At 39.8% G+C, this 19,551-nt stretch overlaps 1 protein-coding gene and 1 long non-coding RNA gene across 2 annotated transcripts in view; both read left to right on the top strand.

Annotated features, from left to right (window-relative positions):
* LOC131279443 (uncharacterized) overlaps positions 1-4,749 on the top strand; it is a 46,327-nt gene extending 41,578 nt beyond the window's left edge. The window contains exon 2 of the long non-coding RNA XR_009186791.1: positions 4,377-4,749. This is a non-coding gene — a long non-coding RNA (uncharacterized lncRNA). The remainder of the gene's footprint in view (positions 1-4,376) is intronic.
* A 428-nt stretch (positions 4,750-5,177) lies between these two features.
* On the top strand, positions 5,178-11,570 carry DMAC1 (distal membrane arm assembly component 1). The gene is made up of 2 exons (XM_004459090.3): positions 5,178-5,532; positions 6,372-11,570. The coding sequence occupies exons 1-2, from the start codon at positions 5,259-5,261 to the stop codon at positions 6,434-6,436; spliced, it is 339 nt and encodes a 112-aa protein (XP_004459147.1). The 5' UTR covers positions 5,178-5,258; the 3' UTR covers positions 6,437-11,570.
* The last annotated feature ends 7,981 nt before the right edge of the window (positions 11,571-19,551 follow it).

Below are 19,551 nucleotides of genomic sequence, written 5' to 3'. Positions count from 1 at the left end.
AAAAAATAGAATAAAAAGTTAAAGGGAAGAAGTGACATGGCTGTTCCTCCACTGAGCCCACAACAGGCTCCCAAGGTACGTGAGAGGGGCTACAGAATGTCACGTTCCCCAGTTGTTCCCCTCTTTCTGCTGCAATGAGGCAGCCCACAGTTCTCCGGCCACTACCCATCCCAAGGTCTATAGATATAACGGAAGATCCTCCTAAACACGCTCATCAGCAATGTAGAAGAATAGATTGTTAGCTGCAGGGAAATATGTAGAGGTCATTTCTTTTCCCAAAAAAGCAGGCATCTATCTTTCTGAATCCATGAGCTGACATCGTTTGAACATATCTATTTATCACTGAAATTACAAAGGATCATCACATGAAGCAGTTACTGCTCACTCATTCTGCAGAGGTAGAAAAAGGGAGAGATTTGAAAGTATGAAAGTCCAGCAGAACATGGATAAGGATATAGTTCCTCATTTCCACACACCATCTCCCAAACCCTCTGCTGTGGAAGTTAAAAGTTGAGTCCTTTTTGTTCTCAGAAACAAAGGCCCCCTACAGAGACACACATGCAGAATTTGTGTGTGTTTGGGGGGAGAGGAGGGAGGTGTCTTTTACAGAGACCTATTCTTTACTTCAGCTGCAGAATGAGCCTGCAAAGCCATCACTGGACAAAGCCTCAACTGTATATCTGAAGAGGCATATGGAGTTCCGTGTGGCTAAACATAAAAAACAAGGAAAGGCAACAAACAACTAGAAGCGGAAATGTCCAGTTTTCAAAAAAGTCCTATAAAATAGGAGCCATATGTAGATGCTAATTTTGTGGAAAAAAATTAGATTTATTGAGCTTGCCACCAGATTTAGAAAATTCAACAACCTGGGAAAAGCTTGCAGCAAATACAGGGAAAGTCAAGGATATTCCAATACCCTCTCTTCATTGCTTGAATTTCCTGTTTCCAAAATTTCCGTGCTGGAAGTTGGTTGAGTTTAATCTGACATAACTTATAAATAAGTAAAATGGAAGGCCATATTAGAGGTAAGGAGGAAAATACTATAATTCTCACTCAGCAACAACACATGGAAAACCACCACATCAGGGATAATCAGGGAAGTACATCATTTGTCATTACATCAGGAGAAGAGGCAGAGCAGTGACTTAGAAACAGCCACTGTGAAATATGTGGCATTTTGATTTGTTGACTCAAGCCAAGGATTACATATTTGGCAGATACTAAACTCCTAAAGGTACAGTTTTATCCAACTATAAGCCAAATGGCTACTGGAAAAACTTTTCCAGGAAACATTATTTTTCTTTTCTTAGGAGTGTATATGTTTTATTCAATAATCAATCTAAAATATCATAGAAGATATAAAGTACACTTTAATATGGAAGTCTAGGGCTCTCCGAATGTAATTTTGTGCAAAATTTATTAATTCATATGATGAAACTACCACACTTTGCTCTATTTTAATACAAACATAACCTTCATACTAATAGGACTCATTACATTTTTATTTTTATTTATTTTTTTTATTTTTTAAAGATTTATTTATTTATTTCTCTCCCCTTCCCCCCCCCCCCCGACCCCAGTTGTCTGTTCTCTGTGTCTATTTGCTGCGTCTACTTTGTCCCTTCTGTTGTTGTCAGCGGTACAGGAATCTGTGTTTCTTTTGGTTGAGTCATTTTGTTGTGTCAGCTCTCCGTGTGGGCGGCACCATTCTTAGGCAGGCCGCACTTTATTTCGCACTGGGCGGCTCTCCTTACGGGGTGCACTCCTTGCGAGTGGGGCTCCCCTTCGCGGGGGACACCCCTGCGTGGCACAGCACTCCTTGAGCATCAGCACTACTCATGGGCCAGCTGCACACGGGTCAAGGAGGCCCGGGGCTTGAACAGCGGACCTCCCATGTGGTTGATGGACGCCCCAACCACTGGGCCAAGTCCACCCCCCATTTTGATTTTTTAAAGAAAAACAATGATTAGTTCTGTTCTTTTCTTATTTGCCAGTTTGCATAATTAATCAAGGTGCTTTGTAAATTCAATATTTTTCATTTGTTGTACAGTACATTAGTTTAAAATATCCAAGGAATGATTCCTTTTTAAATGATAAATGAGTGGAAATAATCCTACTTGGATGTATTTTATAATAAGAAAGCAATAAAATAATTGCATTTATAAAAGATATAATTCAGGTAAATATTCTCTGAAATAAAATATAATCTATACATAGAAAAGGTATCCTTTATAGCTGAGAAAACTGAATTAGAATAGTCCTAGTAAAGAAGTTATTAGACTTCAACAATTACAAAGAAAAAGAAGGAAGGAAAGGAGGAAGGGAGGAAGGAAGGAGAAAAAGGAAAGGGGGAGAAATAAATGAGTTCGGGCAAAAATCTCCAGTCCTTACATCAGAGAATAAATTGATCTGCCCTCAGAATTCTCCACAGCAACATTCAACATCAGAATATAGTAGAATAGCACTTACCAAATCCTTAAGGAAAGAAAATGCTGTTTTAATAATTCATATTTTGCACTTAGCCCAAATTATTCATAGAGCAGAATCTGAGACAAATCCTTAATCAAGTGCATGTATTAATTTCCTGTGGCCTGCTGTAACAAATTACCACATTCTTGGTGACTGAAAACAACAGAAATTGTTCTCCTGCAGTCAAATCAGTATCACTAGCTGAAATCAAGGGGCTGTTGGCAGGGTTGTGTTCCCTCCAGAGGCTCTAGGGGGGAATCTACATCTTGCCTCTTCCAGCTTCTGGTGGCTGCTGGCATTCCTTGGCTTTTGGCAGCATTACCTCAATCTCCACCATGGTGGTCACGTTGCCTTCTCATGTATTGTGTGTGGTTTCCCACTGCCTCTTTCTAATAACGACACTTGCAATTACATTTAGGAACAACCCAGGTAATCCAGAAGAATCAACCATATCAAGATCCTTAACTTAATCACTTTTGCAAAGACCCTTTTACCATGTAAGGTAATATTTACAAGTTCTGCCCAGATGAAGAAGAAATAAAAGGAATCTCTAAGATTTGCTTGCTTTCATTGGCTTCTATGATTATCCCCTGACTCTTCTGTTTCATGTATCTAAAGAGGTGTCTTAGGTTTCCAGTAATTTTCTAATGAAATTATATTAGTCGTTAGTCCATTATAGTTTCAATATATGCTATGGGCAATTTTAGGAAAATGGGTTCCGTTGAAACCATTGATGAATTTTGGAGAGAATCACAATAAAATAACAAAAAAGCTTGGAATCACTCACATGAGGCAATCATAAGAGAACAAATACATCTTTTGGAAGGTATTTTAAAGAGATAGAGGTTAAAATAAAATTTTTCCTATTACTGGGGAAACGTGCTATGGGCTATTTTAATGGTATTTATTTGGAGAGTTAAAGATGTCTTCTCCTGGCATTCTGAATTGTGATAAGTGCACTAAAAAGATAAGAAGTGAGTATTCAGATAAATTATGAATGAAGATGGTCTTATTGGCAAGTAACTTTGGTCTCTATGGCAATGCACAAGCTCATATATTGGTATGTGAGAAAATATTAAAACTTCTATTTATATTATTTTACCTTACCCTTCTATATTATTTTATATATCATTAAAGTATATAAATAAGAGTTTATTAATATATCATTTATAAATAATCATGCATAAATGCTAATGTGGACTTAATCATTTTTATACATAGAGATGTGAAAACAAAAAATGTTTGGTGACCACTAGCAAATGTTTTTTTTTTATATAAATAAGGAGAAATTACATGCATTCTAGAATGTTCTGTCAGTCACAGTGAGAAAACAAAGTCATGAATTTTGAATTTCTAAGTGAAATACTGTTGAGCTCATTTGATATGGAATTTATCAACAGTGCTATCTGAAGAGGGATTCCTAATAAAAAGATTTTCCAGTTAGGAAAAAATCTTAGAGACAACCTAGTCCAAATCTCCTTATTTTAGACATGATGTAACTAAGGTTCAGGGAAGACAAATAATATTCTGTTTCATGGCTGACTCATAGTGAGAGTCAGGTATAGAACCGAAATTTCCTAAACCTAAGTCTTCCTACTATACAACACATGAATATACATGAGAGTAACAAATGGGGATGGTGTTTGAAATTAAGTAGTAGGCCAACTCAGTTTTCTCACTATTTTATTTTCTCCTATTATTTTGGTTATCCATATCTTTATCTTTGCCTTTTTTAACCTTCCCAATATCATATCCCATTTTACAAAGTACAACTATGAACTTCCTTTTATCATGTTAATTTCTCAAACCCATCTAAAAGAAAAATGTCTAAATCTGAAGTTCTATTTTTACCCATCTCCTTTAACAGAAAGGAACCAATGAACTCTAAATGTCTTTCTTTCTTATAGGTAATCCTCTGAGAACAACACCGTGCAAGAAATAGGAACTAGTATCAAAAGAAAATGAAAGGTGAAATGAATGGGGAGCAGATGATATATAGAAGCCGGTTTACAAAGAAGCAATCAGAATTAAAAGGTCATACTTAGGGGATAATAAGAACGTAAAGCAACAAGAAGAAATCCTTTGTTAACTCCTCAAACCTCGGATTTTGACTTGATTTTTTTTTCTAGGGCTCTCAAAGCAAAAACAATACAATGAACATGACAAAACAGAGATCTTAACTTTAAGAAACTAGAGAAATTGAAAGCATTTATCCAGCTATTTCAAGCCAATTTTTAATGTCTTGATTACGTTTGACTGCATTAAAGACACTGGTTTCAACCGTGGCTGTCACTTAAACATTTTGTCATATGTAAAATTGAGAAAACTGTATCTGCCACATTCGGTTGGTGGAAGATTGAACAACATAAGGCAGATAATTGCTTATAGTAAAGTGTCTAGCGTATAGTTATGCACATATAAAAATTGTCTCGAGTAACACATCTACAGTCGGGTTTAGTATCATGCCCAAGGTTTCAGTTTGTGCTAGGCAAGATATTTAGACACCTGGACTTCTCCTCTAAGCTGAAAGAATTAAGGAGTTGAGTAAGTGAAAATTCCTGGGATTTGGGGGAACTAGGTCCCTGGCATGGCCTAAACTGTTGTCAAAGAAACTCAAATCTGCAAGGCCCCACCTCATCAAATTTTCATCTTCCGAAGCAGACGGCAACTACATTTCCCAGTGGCCTTCGGGCTACTTCCGGCGCAGCACATTGACGTTATACTTTCCGGCCGCAGCTTGCACGTCAGTTTGCTCAGAAGGCTCCTGCAACTAAGGAGGGGTGTCGAAGATGGGGTCTTTGATGTCTCAGCCTCTCGATCCGGGCAATATCACTGCGCTGCCCGAAGTCACCTCGCCCGCCAACCCCACGCCCCCGGCTGCACCCGGAGCGCCGACTTCTCCGGCGCAAGCCCGGCTGTTTAATGACTGCTGGAGCTGCCGGGTGCTCTCCGGGTCGGGGCTGCTAGGGGCGGGCGGGTACGTGTACTGGGTGGCGCGGAAGCCCATGAAGCTGGGATACCCCCCGACTCCAGGGATTATTACGCAGATGGTCATCGGCATCAGTGAGAGTCGGGTCGCAATTACGTGGGAGGGAAAGATCGGGGACCTTGGCAAGGTTACGTGGTGGGGGTACCAGGGGGAGAGGAAGTTGTTAGGATGGCTTTCTTTTTTAAAAATCAGTGTTTCTTGATGCTTCTCTTTAGAATCTTTCTACTTAATCCTCATAATAGCCACGAGAGTATTCAAGTGCAGTTATATTATTCCCATTTTACTGCTGAGCAAACTTCACAGTAAACTGAAATTAAGTATCATGTTCAAGACCAGATAGCCAGGTAGTAACAGAGCAGTTATTTGATCCCAGGTTTATCTGGAACCAAAGCCCGTGCTTTTTCTCCAAATTAGGAGAAAGCCTGAGCGGGTGCACTTCGTCTTGGTTCAGAGCTTGGTCTTTTGAAGTCAGATCTTAGATATGCGTTCAAAGCCTACTTGGTTTGCCACTGGGTAATGTGACCCATAGATTTCCCTGTACCATTACCAATTGATTGTCAAGATATTTTCTATTCTAAAATGTAGTGATTGTTTTAGCTTTTCAGACCAAGTGAGTGAACAGAATTTTATATCTTCAGATTTCTAAACCAGACAGCCCAGATTATATATCCTTTTTTCTTTGGGGGAAGTAACAGGATTTTTAAAAATTTCTCTGAACTCCGCTCCTCTCCCCTTCCCCCCGTCCCCCCTTTTCTGAGCTGAGCTTGTGTTTCTTCTTTTATAAGAAAGATAAAATGTTGATATATCTTCCTGGAGTGTTGTAAAGGCTAAACAAGCTGGCATCTGTGAAAGTACTTTGTAAACTAAAGTACAGAATCTTTGTAAGGTATTGTTTTCCTTGTTTATTTCCTAGGCATTGCTGCTTGGGGTGTAATCATCTTGATAGACCCCAAAGGAAAAGCCTACCGCACTGTTTGAAAGTATTACCAGTGAATTTGTCGTCTCTGATCCTCATCTTCATGACACTCAGAGCTGTTGTGCGGCTTGTGGAGATTCTGGACAGACTTCAATCCTACAGATACTACAAGACTGAAAAGACAACCAATGGGTTGCTGTTCCTTGGCCATGAGTGCTTGTGGCCTTCATCATGGACTCCCCAGGGAATAATAAATCCCTTAGAGTAAAGAACAGGTTTTTGGTCTTATCTGGGAAAAGAGGGTATAATAATAGTAACATAGGGAATAAACCAATGCTGAACTTCAATTAACTGAACTTTTTTTTCTTTTTCTTTTTTTAGTTCTTTACCCATATTGGGTCAACATCTACCATCAACCTAACCCTGGATAGGTGCCATGCAATTTCTAGAAGTACTGAAATTTTATATCTGTATCCTCATACTTTGCAAAGTGTTTTCAATTCCATCATCTTATGGGAGTTTCACAGCTACTCTAAGGTGGTTATTTCATTGGTGATGAACCTTAAAACATAGAGTTCAAGTGATTTACCCAGGATCATTCAGCCAGTCAGTGAGAGTCAGGACTCTAAGTTTCCTGGTCTTTCAGAACTATCATGTTTCCAAGGAAGTGAGACTTGCCTTTATGAAAGGGAATCATAAAATTCATACAATAAAAGACTTAAGTGGGAAAATATTTGAGATAATCAAAACCTTTTATAATAATAATAAAAAGGCATTTTGGTCCTTTTCCCACAAGCATGGAAATGTTCCTGGTTTGGAATTGAGATGCTTTTCAGATCAGGACTTTTAAATTTGACAAGTCATTTCTGAGAAGCCTATGGTTACTATAGTTTTTTTTTTTTTTCCCTTTTTTCCTGAGATACCTTTTCTTTAGATTTTTCAGAGTAGAATGATACTCTTCAACTGCCAATTTTAAATTCTGAGTGATAAGTGAGCAAGTAGTATCTTTAGGGCTGTTACTCTTGTATTAAGTGGAAGTGCATAAGTCTGTTAAGCCTCACAAATGGCATACTCTTGCTTTACCTACATCAGAGTTCATGGAATGGGTGCTGGTATATATATCTATAGAACTGAGAAGACAGACAGCTTGAAGTAGAAAACATTTATGTGAGATGTACAATTCAACTACATAATGTCAGTGAATACAGAATTTTTCAGTTGGAACTTAGCATAGATGTGGTGACTCTAAGCCTCCCAAAGCAGAGTACCTCCTTGAGGAACCATGACACATGGTCATTGATCCCCTAAACTACCTATGAAGATAAGTTGCTTCCTGCTTTAACACTGCCGATTTATAAATGTGATTGTGGCTGAAAGGGGATAGCCTGTGGACATAAATGTCAGTGAAAGAAAGGATAATCTCGGGATTGTAGGACTGATAAAGAACAGGTGGTGGATGAGGATTATGGTTAATAGTACACATACACGAATGTTGTATTACAGAGTGCTAGGAATATGGTAATACATCAGAAAAATTAAAACTAACTTAAAGACTTCGATACTGTAATATTTTTGCAGCAATGGCAGACTACTATATTCTAAGGGTCAACAATAAGGAAGGATAAGAGGGTATGGGAAATTTCCTTTTGGAGCATTGAAAACTTTAAAAATTGACGAGGTGATGAAAGCACAACTCCAATAAAACTGAAATACACTATGGATGGATTGTACAAGGCATGGGACTGTATAACCGAATCCCATGGTGGATGATGGGTTGTAATTAACAATACAGTTATGAGAATATTTGTTCATAAACTATAACAAATATATAATATTAATGCATGTGTTAATTATAGGGTGGTTGGTTAGTGGAAAAAACTCACCAAATGTAAGATATGGACTATAGTTAGTAATATTTTGATGATGTTCTTTCATCATTTGTAACAAATGTTTCACAACAATGCAAGGTATTGGTGGTGGGGTGATGTATGGGAATCCTGTATGGTATGCATGATTGTTTTGTAAACTCACAATTTTTTTAAAAAAATCTTATTTGAGAACAATTAGAGACATTCTTAAGGTGGTGATGTCTTCACAAGTGGAGCTGGAGGATAGCTTAGATTGAGTGTCTAACGCAGTCTCACACAGGAGAAACGAAAACTTAAGAGGGTAAGTAACCTGGCCAACCTTACACAGTCTTTGAGTTAGCTCATATACTTGTGTTCTCCTGCCAGAGCTGGGGCAGGAGGAATCCTTTCTTCTGTCTCTTTACTGAAATCTTTATAGGTTACTTTCCTAGTGATTACAAGCACCTCCGCTACCTATGCCTCAGATGATTAAATCCTATCCTTTGACTTGTGTTTTGACTTGTTCCCTCAAGGAGGCCCCCACTTTCTGGTTGATTGAGGGGAAAAAAAAAAGGGGGCAAGCCATTCTCTTAATGGACAGTTGTAGTCTGGACCTTGTCTTAGGTTAAACCAAAAAGCCAAATCTAACTATCTTGATTTGACCTTCTAATAAACATAGAACAACTCTTAAACATATTATAATGTAATTTTAGGAACTTTCTCAACTTCTCTTAGTTTGAATCTATAAGTAAATAAGAGCTTTCTTCAAATAAACTTGCCTGCTTAGCAGATGAATTGCCAAAATATGTTTGGTCCTTGGAGCAGTTTAACTGGGTGTGAGCAAAGTATTGTTCTACCATGACTATAGGTAGTTAAGTGGGAATAAGCTAAGAAAAGTCTAGTCCTTAGAGCAGTTTAACTGGGTGTTAGCAAAGCATTGTTCTACCATGACTATAGATAGTTAAGTGGGAATAGGCTAAGAAAAGTTTAGCATTTGTAACTAAAAGGTTTTTGTTTTTATTGTGTTTTTAATGGTTATTCCAAAAATTCCTTTGATTCCTACCAGTGCAAAGCCAGACATCTTAGTTTGTTCTAGTGATTATCCTGATCTTCATAAACATTTCAGAGAGAAAAAAGATATAACTTCAGTGGCGTAGTACAGGAAGTGCGCTTAGTGCCCACATTATCTCCCTTTTGTTGAGGATGGGGTAGGGTGAGCAGGATAAACAGGCTCGAGTCAATGGATTATTGCTCAGTAATGTAAGAAGACCAGCTTAATTATGATTTATGGGCTTTAGAATCCCTTTACAACATGAAATGAGAGTGTAAAGGCTCATAATTAATTTATTTAGTAAAGAAACAGGAGGGGGTGGAGATTGCAAAAACTGGATAATTTGAAATGCACTTAAACTTTTCCTCAGAACACCAAAATGTGTAAATACCTGTGAACACTGACATTTTTAACAATTGTCCAAGATACCATTTGCATAATTGGTATTAACCTTGGATTCTCAAGGTAATAAGGAAATCATTTTACAATGTCTTGTTTCCATTGTATATTGTATTGACTAGTCTGGAATCTTGTGACCAGCTAATGTGAACATATTAAAGGATCGTAATATAGATTGTTCCTCAAGGATTTTGGTGGGGGTGGGCACACCTCTATTTTTCTTAAGCCAGTTGTTGAACCAGCTGTTCCTGAAGGCCCTGAAGTGGCCCAAATGCTGATCACCCTCAAAACTTCTGGAGTTTGGGAAGCAGACTTGGCCCAGTGGTTAGGGCGTCCGTCTACCACATGGGAGGTCCGTGGTTCAAACCCCAGCCTCCTTGACCCGTGTGGGGCTGGCCCATGCGTAGTGCTGATGCGCGCAAGGAGTGCCCTGCCACGCAGGGGTGTCCCCCGCGTAGGGGAGCCCCACGCGCAAGGAGTGCGCCCCTAAGGAGAGCTGCCCAGCGTGAAAGAAAGTGCAGCCTGCCCAGGAATGGCGCCGCCCACACTTCCCGTGCCGTTGACGACAACAGAAGCAGACAAAGAAACAAGATGCAGCAAATAGACAGAGAACAGACAACCAGGGGAAGGGGGGGAATTAAATAAATAAATAAATCTTTAAAAAAAAACAAACACAAAACTTCTGGAGTTTCACCTGACCAAGACCAGTTGCAGAGACAGCTGTTTCTGGTGACTGTAGGTTGATCATCCCAACCATGATTGGTACCTTACCTCCATCAGCAGCTTAGCATTTGCCCCTGGCTCCTTTTTATTACTGGCTTCTCAGCCTGACTGTGACTGAATTAGGGGCCTCTTGAATGAAACCAGTTGATTTGACAACATAAAATATATTGCTCCTAAATATATGTTCAGGGCAAGCATACATTCAAGCAGCTGCTCAATGCTCAAACCAGGATTGGCCTTGTCTGATTTATTGCTGGGACTATATTGATCAAACTGACACCTCAAGTCTTGAAGTCAGAAATAGTAAGCAATTTTGAGTTAAAAAGCCACTTTTTTTTTTTTTTTAAATGACAAATCCTTGCCTTGACCCAATGATTATATAGGCATCAGGGGCACAGAGTCAGGTGAAAGACCCATAATGACCCATCATTCAGAGGTATTCCAGGAGCGTGGGGCAAAGAAAATATGTCACTTCTAAGATGCATGTCTCTTGGCCTTTGAAATATTCAGCTACTTGTCATTCAACTATAAATGGAATGTGTGGAGAAATAGCCAGAAGGGCAAATGTTAAATGCAGCTGTGCCACTAAAAATCACTGCTTGGTCCTGTTACTGAACTTGAATGTGGTAGGCATGATTGATAAGAATGTCCCCAGGGTTCCAGGGTCCTAGTGTACACACATTATCCTGGTTATTCGATCAAATATCATTCTAGGTGCTGCTGTGAAGGGATTTTGCACATGTAATTAAGGTCCAAATCAGTTGGCCTTCGATTAGGAGGATTATCCAGGTGGTTTAACCATGGGAGCCCATTAAATCTGCATCTAGAGGTCAGAGATGAGGATGTCAGGGATGCAGAACTTGAAAAGAACTCTCTGGCTGACCTGGAAAAAGTCAAACATTGTGAACTGTCTTTGGGGGCCACATGGCATGGGACAGAGTCATCCAGATGGCCAACTAGAAGGAAGAGGAGGACCTCAGTCCAACAACTGCAAGGAAATGAATTCCACAAACAACCTTGGAAGATGGCCTGCTGAGAACAGAGAACTGCAGATGTGGCCAATCCCTTGATTTCAGTGTGCTGAGACCTGAGGCAGAGTACACAGCCATGCTGTGCCTAGACTTCTGACCTTCAGAAACTGTGAGATAATAAATTTGTGTGGTTTACAATTGCAAAGTTTGTGGTAATTTATTATGCAGAAATAGAAAATTAATACCAGGAACCAGTAGTGTTTTATGGAATCACAGTTATAGTAGGTGGCACTCCAGACTGACACTCAGTCCCATTCTGGGCATGCAGAAAATAGTGAAACAAAGTTATCGTTTGAATTGCTTTTACAGTTATTATCTTCACTTGTTCTTTCATTGGTGAGTTTCTTGGATGGTTTTAATATGAATTGGGCTTTTTTTTCCCACTTTTTTTCTAGCATGATTTTTCAGTAGCTGAAGACAACACACAAATTTAGAGTCCTTTTTATATGCCAACCATTATGCTAAGGGCTTTAAACAGGAATTATCTCATTTAATCCTTTAAGCAACTTTGTCTTAATATATGAGATAACTGAAGCCTGTAGCAGTTAAGAATTTGCCCAAGGTCTCAAGAGACGTAGTAGTAATGGCTTGGCTAAAGCACTAAATGGCAATTTATATTCTAAGTTCCTTCTCTTAATATCCATTATCAAAATGTTTGGGTATCAAAATTAGAAATTTTGAATTCTAATTTTCACTTCGTCCTTGGGTTATCCATTAGTTTAATATATATCATTTAACTTTTGGTTTCCAATTCTTTATAATTGAGGTTATAGAACTTATCACTCTGATAGCAATATGCTGATTAATCTAGGACAAGAAATTTGTCTTCCTGGGGAGGCTCATACCCTTCCATGCTTCCTTTCAATCTCTATTCTGACATTGGACCATTCTCCTGAATGTTAGAACATATTTCCTAACTATAAAAGGGCATCACCACTTGTATCCTCCAGACGCCAGAATCCCAACACATCCCAAATGAACTTATTCTCTCCCTCCAACCTTCTCTTAATAGCAGTTCTATCTCAGTTGGCCAAGCTAGAACTATAGAATCATTTATGACTCCTTCACTTCTTTCATTCTTTAATTCTCATCTATTATTAAGTCCTGGTTATTTTAACACTAGTGTTCTTTCCTGTCCGATCCCCTCACTATTGTCTTAGGCCAGCCAACATCATTTCTCATGTACATTACTATCATAGAATCTTCATTGTCTCTGTGATGGTTACTTTTATGCATCAACTTGACTAAACCAGGGAAGCGGGTGTGGCTTAAGCAGCTGGGCTCCTGTCTACCATATAGGAGGCCCAGCGTTCAATGCCCAGGGCCTCCTGGTGAGAGCAGGCTGGCCCATATGGCGAACTGGCCCACATGGAGTGCTGGCCCACACAGAGAGCTGGTGCAGTGGGACTATGCAACAAAAAGAGACATAGAGAAGAGATAATGAGAGACACAGCAGATCAGAGTGGTAAGGCGGCACAAGAGAATAATCGCCTCTCTCCCACTCCAGAGGGTCCCAGGGTCAGTTCCTGAAGCCACCTGATGAGAATGCAAGCAGACACACAGTAGCACACAGCGAATGGACACAGCCGACAATCGGGGGGGAGGGGGAAGGGGAAGGGGATAAATAAATAAATCTTAAAAAAAAAAAACTTGACTCAGCCAATCTACTCAAATACTTAATCAAATATTACTCTAGGTGTTGTAAAGGTATTTGGTAGATATGTTAATATCTACAGTCAGTTGACTTTAAGTAAAGGAGATTAACCTCAAAATGATGAGCTTCATTCTGTCAGTTCAAAGCTGTAAGAGCAAAAAAAAAATCCTGGAGAAGAATAAATTCTGCCTCAGGATGAAATAATCAACTCCTGTCTGAGTTTCCAACCTGCTGGCCATCCCAATGCATTTCAGACTTGCCAGTTTCTACAATTGTAAATTCCTTAGAAACAAATCTCCCATTGATTCTGTTTCTGGAGAATACTGACTGCTCTGCCTTGCTTCCCAGATCCCCTCCTCATCTGCCCTCCATCCTATAGCCAGAGTAACCTTAAAATACTTCCCTGCTTAATACCCTTCAGCATCCCTGCTGCAGACAGGATGAATTCCAGAATCCTTGGCAGAGTATGGAATGCCCTCCTTAGGTCACTCTCCGTATCTTTCCATCTTCATTTTCTTCCACTCCCCAACTTCTGTTTCACAAACCTGCATTCCTGCCACTCTTAGCCAACTCTCCCAAAAAATGCCATTCTGCATGCTTTTGCACATGGTGTTCCTTCAGCCTAAAATATTCTTCCATCATTTCATCTGGAAAAATCCCACTTGTCCTTCAATGTCCAGCCCAAATGTCACTTCTTCTGCAGAGCCTTTCCCCCAAATCTCCCATTTTTTACTTTAAGGCTGTACAACCATTGCAATTTGTATGGTCTTCTATAACTGCCCCTGAAAGATTATGTGGTAATTTTTCATTTATGTGTCTATCTCCTCAGTGATTGTAAGCTCCTGAAGGAGACTGCTTTTGCCATCTTCATGTTTCTAGTCCCCAGTAACAAGTGTGTCAGGGACATAGTGGATGTTCAATAAATATTTGGTTAATGAGTGAATAAAGGACTGAACAAATGGATGAGAAAAGCAAGGGAAACCTGTTCTGTTTGAAGCCTTATTGTATCTCAGTGGTTCTCAAGATATGGTCCTTGGACCAGCAACATCACCATCATGGGATACCTCATTAGAATGCAGATTTTCTGGGCATGGCAGACCTACTGCTAGGAGTGGGGCCCTGTAATATGTGTTTTTACAAACCTTCCAGGTGATTCTGATGCATGCTTTAGTTTGAGAACTATTGTTGGAGCTGAATCTGACATCGGTACCCCAGATCTCAGCTGTAATGTGGTGTAAAGAACCCAGGATTGAAGTTATGAGACCAATTTCTAATCCCAGTTCTGTCACCAACTCCTAATATGCTCTTGGGCAAATCACTTAATCTTTGAGCACTTCAGGTTTTCCTTCTGCAAAGGAGATCAGATTAGGTAATTTCTAAGTTCTTTTTCAGCACTATGATTCTCTCTTCCTATAATATTTGTATAAAAAAGGAGATGTACCCTCCTTGATTCAAAGGGGCAGAGAAAGCAGTGGGGAACTGAGAGAGAAGAAACTGCAATAGCATTCTACAGTAAGTGTGGGGAGCATCCACAGAAGATTCAACCATTGCTTGTCCAGTCCACTCCCTAGCATCTTGCAGCCGCAAATGCTTGATGCCTCACAGGAATTTAACAACTTGTCACAACAATTAGTGCATCCGACCAACCAAACAATTCTACTGGGGAGGGAAGGGGTCACTCCTGACCCTCTCTTGATCAGATCATGCCCTGAAGCATGAAATGGATTACCTTCTTGTAGTCTGAATAACTGCCCAGGCATTCAAAAGAAATATGGGCAGTGGGAAGAAAGGTTACGATTGGTGATGGTTGTGTGTGTGTATGTGTGTGTGTATGAGTGTTCCCTTTCTGTTTTCTAAGAACCCAAATAAGAAAATCCCTCCTTCAGTTTCACCCTGCATAATACTGGTTTAGTGATGTGAATTACATTAAACACTTCATGTTATGCAGATTGTGACTAGAATAACAACCAGCCTCAGCAAAGGAAAGGACTCCATCAGAGAGTGGGCAAAGCAGACCCGTAAAAATGCACACGCACTCCTGTGCCTGGAGGTGTCAGATTATATACATACATACATATATACACACACATACATATATATTTTTTAAATGGCATCCCTCCTATATGTGAGGCTGCGTAGACTTTATCACTGTGATGACCACCTACAGAAATTGCCACTGAGCCTGGAACCAGGAGTTAGTACTGACCAAGGGCTAAGAGTCTCTTCATGTTATCCACAAAATTTCAATAGCTAGAAGAAATTTGGTTTAAAGGAATTACCATTTTCAGGTAACTCAGGTACATTGTATTAATATTCAGTCCAATAAGCTTTTATTAAGCTCTTGCTATGTGCTAGGCATTCTGCTAGGTGGGTTAGGAATATTGCAGTGTTCCTGTTCCAAGAAACTGAGAGACTAGTGGGGGAGACAAACACTTGAAAAGATGATTTTGATAAAAAGAAGGATTTTATGCAGGGTACATGGGAGCAAGAAAAAAGGCCATTTTAGCTTTTTTTTTTTTTCCCCCGTTATGCCAATGCTTAGTTTATTATTGTGTAATAAACTGCCTCTTAGAAGCTTGTAGGCCACCCTTTTTTTTATATTCTTTTTTTTTTTTTAATTTTCAAAGAAGCTTTAGATTATATAAATTCTACATAAAAAATAGAGGGGCTATTTTAGCTCTAAATGAGGCACAGAAATCAAAGTCTGACACCTCACCCAGAGCAATGCCCAGTCACTAGTCTGACAAACTTTTGACCTACATGCCCAACCATCAGGAGGTTGAAGAAAACAGACACGCGTCAAGAGGACGGACTACCAACACTCACACTGGAGGCATGTCATCAAACGGAAACTCTTAAGAGGGAATTCTCTGAGTTCCTTGACTTGGGGCTGCTTTAAGCAGCATGCTGTGCAGCCATGCTTAGAACTGTGTGACAGAGAACTGCAAAATGCCTGTCAAAACCCTTGACAAGTGAAAGACAGGCAAATTGAGGGGAGGAGGGATTGGGGGAGGCCTGCTCTCCATCCTCACCAGCCTGTGAACACCTGTTACTGACAGAACAAGCTGAGAGACACATTTGGCGTATGTTGGCAGTACTAGCAGATTCAGCCCCTCTTCCTGATTTAGTGAAAATGTGATCCTCTCTCTGTGGCTTCTGCTGCACCATCCCATTTCAGTTTCCTTTGCCATATAGGTATTAGAAGTGAGAGGGAAAGTAAATGCCTCGAGTAGGTGTTAGCATGGCTGAGTACAGGGATGTCAAAATTGTTGGCAACATTATCTTTTAGATAAGAAGAACAACCCTAACCCCCTTTGCAGAGAGCTTTGCAATTGACAAGGCACTTCCCTTACATTTGTATTTTGGCTAGCACCACTAACCTGGGAAGGTGGCTGGGGCATTTAGGTTAGTTTCCATTTTACAGATGAAGAGATGGAGGTAGTTTCAAATGTTTCAGGAACTATGAAGTCAGCCTCTTGTGACTCCTTTGCGGGATGCTCATTCCATGTTGCTTCTCAAAGAATGAAAGGAGACACGTCTACTCTAACTCAGCCTTCTGAGTTTAGGTAGTGCTCTTTCTAAAGCAACAGGAATTCAGTTTGTCTCTCCGGATTGGAAGTTCATCAACTGTTGTTGAAGTCCAAGGCTCAGAGGGACTAGAACATGCAGGCAAAAGGTGTGCTGTCAGAATAAGCCTGTTGGAAGCTGTTTGTCCCTGATCAAGTTGTCTTCTGTTAGCCTTAGTGGCCTAATTTGTAAAATCTGAATCTTCATACCCACCTTGCCAAGGTTTGGTGGGGACTGCGTATGCAGTGAGTGACAAACCATTCTAGGCAGTAATATATAGTCATCCGTATCATTGTTTTTAGTGGTATAAATAATATGTCACCACTCATCTTGCCAGCTGGTTGAGGATTCAGGGTGTGGAAGTGTAGGGAGGGCTGGGATACCAGTGTCTGTGTGATTGGGTGCTTTCAGCCACATCATGCATCACAGACTGATGCCAGAAAAGCAGAAAATAGAAACATTTAAAACCTGCACATGGCTCAAGGCATGTTTTTGTTTGCAATTTGGCTCAGTTCACCCAGTTTTTCACTGTAAAATGGTTCACTTAGTTAGAAAATTTTAACTAATTTTTTTTTAAATTTAACTTAAAAATACAAAGCATATGGAAAATAAGAAAAAGGAAAAACTATCTAGAAAAAAAGTTTTCTTCTGAGGGGGCTCCAGAGTTGGCACCACAAAAGTGCCAGCTGCTGATTTGTTTTATTATTACTTGGTTCAAATATATCCGTGGCTGAGGGGGAGGAGGGCAATTGACAACAGCTTTGGCTTCCTAGGATGCTTGATGCTTATTTCACCAAGTTGGTTGTGGGACTGACATTCTTTCCCTTGGCACGAGCAGTAAATGAAGATTTTTGCTCTGAATGCTATCTCCTCCACTTATTAACTGTCTGCTTCCTCATCTGTGACAAAGGGATGGTCTTATCCATCTTGTCCATCTCGCTTTTTTTTAAATGTAGATCAAATTTTTTAAATGGACATGTAAGTCTTTAAACCTGTACATAACAGATTTCTCCTGTTTTCCACTTCTCTCATTCAGTTGTAGTTTCTTCAAAAGCATTCAGTGTAATTCCTGGAAAATGGAGTTACCCACCCAGTGTACTGTTAGGCATCCCAAGTCCAGGATCTTCCCAATTACTCTAGAACTGTATACTATTAGATATTCTTTCTTTTTGCAACCAATTTAGCTTTTCAAAAACCTCCCTTATGATACTGATTCTGGAGTAAATATCATAATTTCTTGGAACTTGTTTTCTGATAAATTACCTTGTTAAATAAGACATTTAGCTTTGGATCAGAGAATAAACTATCAGGTCTGCTCCTTCCTCCTTCCAATAGTTCACGTGACATTCTATAACTCCTCTTCTCCTTCCTGTGAGCTTCAACTTGTAATATGGGCAGCTCTTTTCATGAAGAGTCCATCTAAAGTCCCAGCTATTATGGGGCAGAGCCACTCTTTCTCTTAACATTTGGATCAGATGGAACATCCCACCTGGCCTCAGAAGGCCATATATATATCAGGTACAGTTCAGAGAAATTTGACTTACTCTATAAAAGCCATTTATGATCTTGACACCAGTTCAGTTAACACTGGTATTTCTCTAACTCAACTTTCTCCTAGGGTCAAGCTCTGCTAAGGCACTCCAGCTGGTTATTCTGTTTCTTTATATTTTAACTTTAGCAAGAACATCATTCCTTGCTGAGAGCTTTTCTTTCATTGTTCAGAAAATTCTGCTGACCTTCAAAGATTAGAACAAGGTGCCCTTTTACATTCAGTATTTTATCCTACTGAAAATAGCATTTATTATTTTCTTGGAATGCATATTTGATACATATATACATATATTTTAATTAAAATTATTCTTAAATAATATACCAATTTCTGCCAGGTTTGTTTGTTTTCATAAGCATCATCCAGAGATAGCCAGAATTTGGAGACAAAAAGAAAAGAGGCAGAAGTTTAGGTTTCAAGTCTCAGGCTTGCCAAAGGTGAACTAAGATAAATCAATGATAATAATGCTCCAATGATTATCTCGAGACCCAAACTTGTCCTGACCTCTACACTCATATATGTAACGGCTTCTTGTCATCACTGCTTGAATACCTAATAAGGTGTGTCAAATTTAACCTGCCCAATATCAAACCCTTGATTTCTTCCCCTGCTTCCCAAATCTGCTTCATTGCTCTATTCCCTATTTTGAGAAGTGGCACCTCCATTCTCCCAGGTGCATGAGTCAAAAGCCTTGGAATCATCTTTGACTCTTCTCTTTCTTTCTCACCCTGCACCCAATCCCACAGCAATCCTATTAACTCTATTGCCAGAATATTCCTAAATTCTGACCCATTTTACCACTTATCGCCTACTTCAAACCACCTGCTGTTGTCTGGCTATTAACGTTTTCTCCTGATTGATCTTTCTGCTTCTTCTCTTTTACCTCCCCCAGTTTCACTCCATACAGCACATGGAATGATCCATTGAAATGTAAATTGGATCATGTTATCCCCTTTCCTAGATCTCACCAATGTTTTCCTATCACACTTAGAGTAGATTCCAAGCTTCTTACCATGGTCTTCCAGGCCTTACTTCATTGAGTCCTGGCTACTTCTCAGACCTCCTTCCAAACACTTCCTCTGGTGCTCACGTAGTTCAAACCACCTTGCCCTTGCTGCTGTTTCTCAAACACTCATAACACCCTCTCACCTCAGTCTCCACACTAACTATTCTCTCTGCCTGGACCACCTGCCCCAGGCACATAGCATGCTCCCTCACCTAAGTCAGGGACGGCTCATACCTCATTCCCTCGGCTCAAAGCTCGGAGGTTTTTCCATCATACCCTGCGGAGTGCCCACTTCCAATCCAGTCACTTTGCTTTTTTACTCTTTTTCTTCCCAGCATTCATCACTACTG

This window comes from Dasypus novemcinctus, chromosome 8 (genome assembly GCF_030445035.2).
Source record: "Dasypus novemcinctus isolate mDasNov1 chromosome 8, mDasNov1.1.hap2, whole genome shotgun sequence".
Lineage (NCBI taxonomy): Eukaryota > Metazoa > Chordata > Mammalia > Cingulata > Dasypodidae > Dasypus > Dasypus novemcinctus.
Note: the sequence above shows the minus strand (reverse complement) of the source record. Positions and strands in the feature narration are given on the sequence as shown.